Below are 11,185 nucleotides of genomic sequence, written 5' to 3' on the forward strand. Positions count from 1 at the left end.
AAGTCCATACTTTGTTCTCATACATGGATCATATCTCAGATTTCATGGCCTCAAACCATTTCGCGGAATCTGGGCTCATCATCGCTTCCTCATAGTTCGCAAGTTCGTCATGGTCTAGTAACATGACTTCCAGAACAGGATTACCGTACCACTCTGGTGCGGATCTCACTCTGGTTTACCTACGAGATTTGGTAGTAACTTGATCTGAAGTTACATGATCATCATCATTAGCTTCCTCACTAATTGGTGTAGTAGTCACAGGAACAAATTTCTGTGATGAACTACTTTCCAATAAGGGAGCAGGTACAGTTACCTCATCAAGTTCTACTTTCCTCCCACTCACTTCTTTCGAGAGAAACTCCTTCTCTAGAAAAACTCCGAATTTAGCAACAAAAGTCTTGCCTTCGGATTTGTGATAGAAGGTGTACCCAACAGTCTCCTTTGGGTATCCTATGAAGACATATTTCTCCGATTTGGGTTTGAGCTTATTAGGATGAAACCTTTTTATATAAGCATCACAACCCCAAACTTTAAGAAACGACAACTTTGGTTTCTTGCCAAACCACAGTTCAGATTGTGTCGTCTCAACGGACTTAGATGGTGCCCTATTTAACGTGAATGCAGCTGTCTCTAATGCATAACCCCAAAACGATAGTGGTAGATCGGTAAGAGACATCATAGATCGCACTATATCTAATAAAGTACGGTTATGACGTTCGGACACACCATTACACTATGGTGCTCCAGGTGGCGTGAGTAGTGAAACTATTTCACATTGTCTTAATTGAAGGCCAAACTCGTAACTCAAATATTTTACCTCTGCGATCATATCGTAGAAACTTTTATTTTCTTGTCACGATGGTTTTCCACTTCACTCTGAAATTCTTTGAACTGTTCAAATGTTTCAGACTTATGTTTCATCAAGTAGATATACTCATATCTGCTCAAATCATCTGTGAAGATCAGAAAATAATGATACCTGTCGCGAGCTTCAATATTCATCGGACCACATACATCAGTATGTATGATTTCCAACACATCCGTTGCTCGCTCCATTGTTCCGAAGAACAGAGTCTTAGTCATCTTGCCTATGAGGCATGGTTCGCAGGCATCAACTGATTCATAATCAAGTGATTCCAAAAGCCCATCAGCATGGAGTTTCTTCATGCGCTTTATACCAATATGACCTAAACGGCAGTGCTACAAATAAGTTGCACAATCATTATTAACTTTGCATCTTTTGGTTTCAATATTATGATTATGTGTATCATTACGATCGAGATCCAACGAACTATTTTCATTGGGTGTGTGACCATATAAGGTTTTATTCATGTAAACAGAACAACAATTTATTCTCTTACTTAAATGAATAACCATATTACAATAAACATGATCAAATCATATTCATGTTGAACGCAAACACCAAATAACACTTATTTAGGTTCGACATTAATCCCGAAATTATAGGGAGTGTGCGATGATGATCATATCAATCTTGGAACCACTTCCAACACACATCGTCACTTCACCCTTAACTAGTCTCTGTTTATTCTGCAACTCCCGTTTCGAGTTACTAATCTTAGCAACTGAACTAGTATCAAATACTGAGGGTTTGCTATAAACACTAGTAAAGTACACATCAATAACATGTATATCAAATATACTTATGTTCACTTTGCCATCCTTCTTATCCGCCAATTACTTGGGGTAGTTCCGCTTCCAGTGACCAGTCCCTTTGCAGTAGAAGCACCTAGTCTCAGGCTTAGGACCAGACTTGGGCTTCTTCACTTGAGCAGCAACTTGCTTGCCGCTCTTCTTGAAGTTCCCCTTCTTCCCTTTGCCCTTTTCTTGAAACTAGTGGTCTTGTTAACCATCAACACTTGATGTTTTTCTTGATTTCTACCTTCGTCAATTTCCGCATTACGAAGAGCTTGGGAATCGTTTCCGTTATCCCTTGCATATCATAGTTCATCACGAAGTTCTACTAACTTGGTGATGGTGACTAGAGAATTCTGTCAATCACTATCTTATCTGGAAGATTAACTCCCACTTGATTCAAGCGATTGTAGTACTCAGACAATCTGAGCACATGTTCACTAGTCGAGCGATTCTCCTCCATCTTTTAGCTATAGAACTTGTCGGAGACTTCATATCTCTCAACTCGGGTATTTGCTTGAAATATTAACTTCAACTCTTGGAACATCTCATATGCTCCATGACGTTCAAAACGTCTTTGAAGTCCCGATTCTAAGCCATTAAGCATGGTGCACTAAACTATCAAGTAGTCATCATATTGAGCTAGCCAAACGTTCATAACGTCTGCATCTGCTCCTGCAATAGGTCCGTCACCTAGCGGTGCATCAAGGACATAATTCTTCTGTGCAGCAATGAGGATAAACCTCATATCACGGATCCAATCCGCATCATTGCTACTAACATCTTTCAACACAATTTTCTCTAGGAACATATCAAAGTAAACACAGGGAAGCAACAATGCGAGCTATTGATCTACAATATAATTTGCAAAATACTACCAGGACTAAGTTCATGATAAATTTAAGTTCAATTAATCATATTACTTAAGAACTCCCACTTAGATAGACATCCCTCTAATCCTCTAAGTGATTACGTGATCCAAATCAACTAAACCATGTCCGATCATCACGTGAGATGGAGTAGTTTCATTGGTGAACATCACTATGTTGATCATATCTGCTATATGATTCACGCTCGACCTTTCGGTCTCCGTGTTCCGAGGCCATATCTGTATATGCTTGGCTCGTCAAGTATAACCTGAGTATTCCGCGTGTGCAACTGTTTTGCACCCGTTGTATTTGAACGTAGAGCCTATCACACCCGATCATCACGTGGTGTCTCAGCACGAAGAACTTTCGCAATGGTGCATACTCAGGGAGAACACTTCTTGATAATTAGTGAGAGATCATCTTAAAATGCTACCGTCAAACTAAGCAAAATAAGATGCATAAAAGATAAACATCATATGCAATCAAAATATGTGACATGATATGGTCATCATCATCTAGCTTCTTTGATCTCCATCTCCAAAGTACTGTCATGATCTATATCGTCACCGGCATGACACCATGATCTCCATCATATTGATCTATATCAATGTGTCGTCACGTGGTCGTCTCGCCAACAATTGCTCTTGCAACTATTGCCATCGCATAGCGATAAAGTAAAGCAATTATTTGGCGCTTGCATCTTATGCAATAAAGAGACAACCATAAGGCTTTTGCCAGTTGCCGATAACTTCAACAAAACATGATCATCTCATACAACAACTTATATCTCATCACGTTTTGACCATATCACATCACAACATGCCCTGCAAAAACAAGTTAGACGTCCTCTACTTTGTTGTTGCAAGTTTTACGTGGCTGCTACGGGCTTAAGCAAGAACCAATCTCACCTACGCATCAAAACCACAACGATAGTTTGTCAAATAGACTCCGTTTTAACCTTCGCAAGGACCAGGCGTAGCCACACTTGGTTCAACTAAAGTTGGAGAAACAGTCACCCGCAAGTCACCTATGTGCAAAGCACGTCGGGGAAACCGGTCTCGCGTAAGCGTACGCGTAATGTCGGTCCGGGCCGCTTCATCCAACAATACCGCCGAACCAAAGTATGACATGCTGGTAGGCAGTATGACTTATATCGCCCACAACTCACTTGTGTTCTACTCGTGCATATAACATCAAACCATAAAACCTAGGCTCGGATGCCACTGTTGGGGAACGTAGTAATTTCAAAAAAATTCCTACGCACATGCAAGATCATGGTGATGCATAGCAACGAAGGGGAGAGTATGATCTACGTACCCTTGTAGATCGCAACGGAAGCGTTGACACAACATAGAGGAAGTAGTCGTACGTCTTCTTCCCGATCTGACCGATCCAAGCACCGTTACTCCGGCACCTCCGAGTTCTTAGCACACGTACAGCTCGATGACGATCCCCAGGCTCTGATCCAGCAAAGCTTCGGGGAGGAGTTCCGTTAGCACGACGGCGTGGTGATGATCTTGATGTTCTACCGACGCAGGGCTTCGCCTAAGCACTACAACGATATGATCGAGGTGGAATATGGTGGCAGGGGGCACCGCACACGGCTAAGGAACGATCTCAATGATCAACTTGTGTGTCTAGAGGTGCCCCCTGCCTCCGTAAATAAAGGAGCCATGGGGAAGGGGTGCGGCCAGCCCTATGGAGGCGCAGGAGGAGTCCTACTCCTACCGGGAGTAGGACTCCCCCCCCCCCCCCCAATCCTAGTTGGACTAGGATTCCCCGAGGGGGAAAGAGAGAGAGGGGGGCCGGCCACCTCTCCTAGTCCTAATAGGACTAGGGGAGGGGGGATGCGCGCAGCCCACCTTGGGCTGCCCCCTTCTCCTTTCCACTAAAGCCCACTAAGGCCCATTTAGCTCCCGGGGGGTTCCGGTAACCTCCCGGTACTCCGGTAAAATCCCGATTTCACCCGGAACACTTCCGATATCCAAATATAGGCTTCCAATATATCAATCTTTATGTCTCGACCATTTCGAGACTCCTCGTCATGTCCGTGATCACATCCGGGACTCCTAACAACCTTCGGTACATCAAAATGCATAAACTCATAATAACTGTCATCGTAACGTTAAGCGTGCGGACCCTACGGTTCGAGAACAATGTAGACATGACCGAGACACGTCTCCAGTCAATAACCAATAGCGGGACCTGGATGCCCATATTGGCTCCTACATATTCTACGAAGATCTTTATCGGTCAGACCGCATAACAACATACGTTGTTCCCTTTGTCATCGGTTGTTACTTGCCCGAGATTTGATCGTCGGTATCCAATACCTAGTTCAATCTCGTTACCGGCAAGTCTCTTTACTCGTTCCGTAATACATCATCTCACAACTAACATCTTAGTTGCAATGCTTGCAAGGCTTATGTGATGTGCATTACCGAGAGGGCCCAGAGATACCTCTCCGACAATCGGAGTGACAAATCCTAATCTCGAAATATGCCAACCCAACATCTACCTTTGGAGACACCTGTAATGCTCCTTTATAATCACCCAGTTACGTTGTGACGTTTGGTAGCACCCAAAGTGTTCCTCCGGTAAACGGGAGTTGCATAATCTCGTAGTTATAGGAACATGTATAAGTCATGAAGAAAAGCAATAGCAACATACTAAACGATCGGGTGCTAAGCTAATGGAATGGGTCATGTCAATCAGATCATTCAACTAATGATGTGATCTCGTTAATCAAATAACAACTCTTTGTCCATGGTTAGGAAACATAACCATCTTTGATTAACGAGCTAGTCAAGTAGAGGCATACTAGTGACACTCTGTTTGTCTATGTATTCACACATGTATTATGTTTCCGGTTAATACAATTCTAGCATGAATAATAAACATTTATCATGATATAAGGAAATAAATAATAACTTTATTATTGCCTCTAGGGCATATTTCCTTCACGTGTCTCGTTGCGAACACCACCACGAGGTCAAGAAAGCAGAGGCAAGAAGCGCCCAAAGGCAAGGACGGAAGCTCCGGAGCCGACCGGGAGGGAACCCCCTCCCCGCCGTCACGCCGGAGGCCTCTGCCTCCAGCACCGACGCGGATTGTCGACCGAACGCCGCATCCGAGGCAAACCAGGCCACCCGAGCCTGACCGGGCCCATATCGAGACCGCAATGCCCTGGCCACCATGTTGCTGCACGCCGGCAACCGAGCTGCCACCCACCACCAGCCGGACGCACCGCCACCCAGAGATCGCCCCCGCCCGCGCTAGGAACCAAGGGCGGCGCTAGGGGTATTCTTGGGTCTTCATGTGAATACCCATGATTTTTACAAAACAGTATTGATTTTGGCAAAAGAGTGACAATTTTCGAAAAACAACAATGATTTTGGCAAAATGAATACACATGAATACCCGGTTGCAAATTCCTGGAGCCGCCACTGCTAGGAACCCCCGCCGCCGTGCAGGACCACCGCCGCCTGAAGGCACTGCCCGGAGCCCCTCCTCCCCGCACCGGAGGAACCTTGGAAGGGGAAGGGCCGGGGGCCGCCGCCACCAGCGTCGCCTGGGCCAGGCCCGTGGTGGGCGCCGGCGATGGCAGCAGGGAGGTGGAGGAGAGAGGGGAAGCGCTCACGAAGGAAGAGGAGGCGCGATCGGTCGCCCGCGGGGGCGACGCTGTCGCGGTCGGGGGGTTGGTCAAGCAATCTGTCCCCAGTTTGAGTTCTTTCATCAAATGATTTGTAATCAAGATGTTGATTGGAACACTGCTTCATGTCCGGGGTGAAAACTCTTGCCCTAAGCTTTATTGGTTAGGTAAGGTAGTGATGAACTTGTGTCATTACTTTATTGAAGGTGTTGTCTACTGGTGTGCTGATCTCGACAAACATGATGAAAATTCTTGTCGAGGGCTTCTCTCGTCAAATGTGGCGATGATGGCGTGAGGGTATTTATCTTTTCTTGAAGGCTGTGCCGCAAAAAAATCGTTTGTCGCAGGTGTTAATTTCATATTTTATAATGATTCGACTAGGGCATATCTAGTTATTGCAATACTTAGAGCACATCTATTTTTTAACACAATACAGACGCAAGTGCTCATACATATGCGCATATACTTATCCCTATGAATGTACACACGTACATCCTTCCACTATGAGCACCTTTGAGAGACTGAGCCGGTATATCATCTCGATATTTACGAAGTCATCGTACACGCCTCGTCGACGACAGGAACGTCTCCTCCCACTGAAAGCGCCTCGCCGAAAAACCTGCAATAAATTCAGAAATAATGCGTAGATGTGTTCTAGTAAAACTGTGTCAGTATTATGTACTCTATTTCTGTTGAGTAATTAATCTAAAATAGTTTTGTGTATCACAATAATGCAGAGGTTAGGGTTTTAATCTTCTTTTTCAAAGAAAAAAAATATGTATAGTGTGTGACATAAAAAGATATCATGTATTTTTTCGTTCGAAAATATTTATCATCAAAATGAACAAAAGAAAATGTAGTAGTAACAATCGAGAACAAACGGCATGATAGATGCATACGGCCTTGTGCACGAACGATGTACACGTAACTGATCGCATGTGCTGTTCAAGCGCGGGGTCACGCTGGCGCGTCGCCGCCCTGCCGCGCGTCGCCACCTTGCTCCCGCCCGTTCCAGACGCTTCGCCACTCGCCACGACACCACCGAACCGCCCCTATAAGATAAGCCACCGTCACAGACTCCCATCAGCTCAAAGCGAAACAGAAGAAGCACTCACACAGACGAATCCAACCACACTCGATCGTTGCCACTCTGCCGATACCACACCCAGGCTAGCAGCCATGATGGCTTCACGAGCCGCCGCCGCCGCTCTCCGCACGGCCGCCCTGCAGGGCCACTTCCGGAGGTCGGCCTCCACCGCGGCGGCGCACGCCGAGAGGCCCAAGGCCAAGCCCATGGGCGACTACGTGCCGGTGTACGTGGCGCTGGGGATGATCGGCCTGGCGGGGGCTCTGGGGCTGCACACGGCGCGGCAGCAGCTGGCGCACGCGCCCAACGTCTGGGTCGACAAGCGCAAGCGCGAGGCGGTGCCCGAGGTGGCGGACCCGGACCTCGCCCTCGACGAGGCCGAGCGCTTCGTCGGCGGCTCCGTGTTCCGCAAGGTCGCCCACGTCCAGGACGACCGCTCCCTCACCGCCGGCGTCGCCGACCCCGTCGCCGACTACCCGTACGATCTCACTTCCTGCGCGCACAGTGGTGGTTTGATTGATGTACGTGACTGATGTTGGATGATTTGTGTTCCTCAGGGCCAGGAAGGCGGTGACGCTCAAGGACGTCGGCGTAGACCCGCCGGGGATCCCCGAGCAGAGCAAGGAGGGCGTCCTCGACAGGATCTTCAAGAAGAACACCGCTTAATTTCGAGAGGAGCAGGCAACAGCACGCTTCAGCTTCAGTCCCTTTATTGCGTTAACTAGCTAGATTTGTGTTTCAATAGTCTGATCGGCTGCACTTTTTCTGGAAGCTGGTCGGTGTATCGCGAACGTGACACGTGATGGGGTTGTACATATGTATCCACTCATATCAAGAACTCTAGTTTGTTCTGGACAATAAATTATGCACCTGCGCCGCGAGGCGTGATCGTTGTTTTGAGTTTGAAATGCTAGGGTTTAGTACGATCTGAAGGACCGCTAACGCACCTAGCGTCCGAATAGGCCTGAAGATGTATGTACTTCCTTTGGTCATTTTTACTAACTTCACAAAGTTTGACCGTATTTATATGAAAAAATATCAACACCTGTCATGTTAAAGTTATATAATATGAAACTTTAGGTCATGACAGTTAGTGGTATTGATTTCAGATTGTGAATGTTAACACTTATTTTGTGAATGTTAACACTTATTTTTATAAAGCTGGTCAAATTTTATGAGGCTTGACTTCAGTCAAATTTTATATGCGAACTAAAAAGGACCGGGACCGGAGGGAGTATGTATAATGTATCGATGAACTGAAACGATAAAAGAACAGAACCCTGATGATGTATGTGATGAACTGAAACGAGGAAAGAACAGACCAAAAAAACAAAGTATTCAGAGAAGTGAATTGACGAAGATAAACGAGGAACATAAAGATAAAACATGGAAAGGCCTGAAGACAAAAGAAACACAGTAAGCAGAGAAGTGAATTGACGAAGGTAAAACGAGGAACATGAAGATAAAACAAGGAAGGGCCTGAAGATGTATGTAATGAACTGGAACTGAGGAACATGAATAAGAGAAGTATAGACAATGAGAGATCATGCTGCAGAGATATAGAGAACATGAAGATAAAACGAGGAAAGAACATATGATGAAGAGATCGTGGAAGATATCAAAAACACGAACCGAAGTACTAGGAGCATAAACAAACTGATTCGAGTGAGACCCAACAAGATGATTATAATTAGACGATGGGCCCACCATAAGTGGCACGCTCAACTAAAGATCCTGAAGCTCCATGAAAATCTCAACAGTACTCTTATTAGTAAAAGCAAGAATATATTTTTCAGAAAATAAAAATTCATCAAAGATAAAGAAGACCTCATTCGAAAGAAAGTTGGGATGAGGGCCAGAAAATAAAAAATCCATTAAAGATAAAGAAGACCCTGTTCCAAAGAAAGTTGGGATGAGGGCTAAAATCAGGTATAAGAAACTGCTCACTAAGAAGGGATTCACAAACTGCTCACTAAGACAGCATTCACAGAGGCAATGTACTCGGGTCATCATGATGATTATGCATCAATATATAAAGAAAGAAGAGTCCAACCATTTGAAAAAAATTGAACAAACAACGGGCACTCGCTGAAAAGCCGGGCAGAGGCAAAGCACTATAAAAAGATGAACGAACAACGATGGATCATAAGTACTTGCTGAAAGGCGGCCAGGCAGAGGCAAAACGCTCTAGACGTAAGAGACTTGCTTAAGGCCATGGAGAGAGCGCCAAAACGGTAGGCAATGCCAATAGAGATAGAATACTCCGGTGACAAATCTTATCACGTGGATTATCATTAAAAACGACATTCTTAACATCTGATTGAGACCAATGGCAGTTTAATTTAATAAATCATGTTCAATTGATAAACATTTATTTGATAAACATCCTCACACAGAACACCCATGTAGTGGCTACACTTATTTGATTACAAAATAAAATATGATTTTATCTGATAACTTGATAAGCATTAATATAGTTGAGGCTTTTTCTAAAGTTACTGGTTGAAAGAACATGTGGACTTTTTGTGATACAAGTTGAATATTTTTTTTTCAGTTACACATTGAATATTTTTTAAATTCATGTTGAATTTTTATTGGAATATATGCTGAACATTTGTGGAATTCACGTTGAACATTTTTTTAATGAAATATGTATGTGGCAATCGTGTGGCAGATTACAAAAACTACCACACGCATCTAGCACCGTCAGATCCGATCGCGTGCACCCACCCCGCCCTCCCTGGTCTGCAGGTAATCAACAAAGGGAGCTGACCACCTCGCCTACAACTCATTGTTGAACAAGATAAGGAAAATACGGTTTTTGACATGTTTTGCCTCTAATATGATAACACAGAAAATCTTTTTGTTTCACCTATCAAACCTGGCACATAAACTTTTCCCGTGGTAAATTCTTCATCACCATCACGATAACTAACGCACCACCAACATGATAACTTTTGTATACCACACGTTACATTATGTGTAAGTAGCATGGCCATATAAGCACCGGAGTCGTGATAACTTTGATGAAAGCATAGTGGTAACTTTGATCATTGGGAAGAAATTTGTTGACCCCCCGCCCCCAACCCCCCGGTAATCTCTGTAAATAATATGATAACATTCACGCCATAGACTTGATAATTTAGATACAAACATCATGGTATCTTTAACCATTGGGGAAGAAAAATGTGAAAATATACCCGATAATTTCTGTGTAAATAGATGGTAATATACGGATCGCATATCTGATAACTCAGGTAGAAACACCATGGTATTTGACTATAGGGAAGAAAATTATCGAAAAGACACTCCGGTAACTTATGTGTAAATAGCACAGTATTATACCTCCCTCCCCTGGTTTTTTCTGTGTAATAGCATGAAAACATATGCACTGCGATAACTAAACACCATGATAAGTTTTTGATCCGTGGGGGAAAATTTGCTGAAACATACCCCTGATAAATTTTGTGTAAATAGCATGATATTTTAAGCACGGCGGGCTTGATAGGTTACCTAGAATCACCATGATAACTTTTTGATCCGGGAAAAAGTTGTTCAAAACATCCCCGAGATTTTGTGTGTGTAAATAACATGATAATACAAGCACCCATAACCGATAACTTACATATAAGCATCATGGTAACTTTCACCAAAGGAAAAAAGTTGTTAGAAACATACACTCGCCTCGCGGGGCCTGTTGGATGAACACAACACATGGCGTGCCACGGGAAAGATACATAATATTTAGTGTCATGAGGGGTACATGTGCTCATGGGTTGGCCCAAAAAACGGTCCGCTTTGACCCGCTATAGGCGTGATAAGTTACACAAAAATATTGTGGTAATTTTTTACCTATGAAAAAAGCACACACCCGGTTTTTAGGTGTAAGTACCATGATAATATATGAACCGTAGAACCGTT

At 44.1% G+C, this 11,185-nt stretch overlaps 1 protein-coding gene across 1 annotated transcript; it reads left to right on the forward strand.

Annotated features, from left to right (window-relative positions):
• The first annotated feature begins 7,268 nt into the window (after positions 1 to 7,268).
• LOC119319601 lies at positions 7,269 to 8,172 on the forward strand. The gene is made up of 2 exons (XM_037594052.1): positions 7,269 to 7,742; positions 7,822 to 8,172. Exons 1-2 carry the CDS (start codon positions 7,357 to 7,359, stop codon positions 7,928 to 7,930), a joined length of 495 nt encoding a protein of 164 aa, XP_037449949.1. The 5' UTR covers positions 7,269 to 7,356; the 3' UTR covers positions 7,931 to 8,172.
• The last annotated feature ends 3,013 nt before the right edge of the window (positions 8,173 to 11,185 follow it).

Source organism: Triticum dicoccoides, chromosome 6A (genome assembly GCF_002162155.2).
Source record: "Triticum dicoccoides isolate Atlit2015 ecotype Zavitan chromosome 6A, WEW_v2.0, whole genome shotgun sequence".
NCBI classification, from domain to species: domain Eukaryota; kingdom Viridiplantae; phylum Streptophyta; class Magnoliopsida; order Poales; family Poaceae; genus Triticum; species Triticum dicoccoides.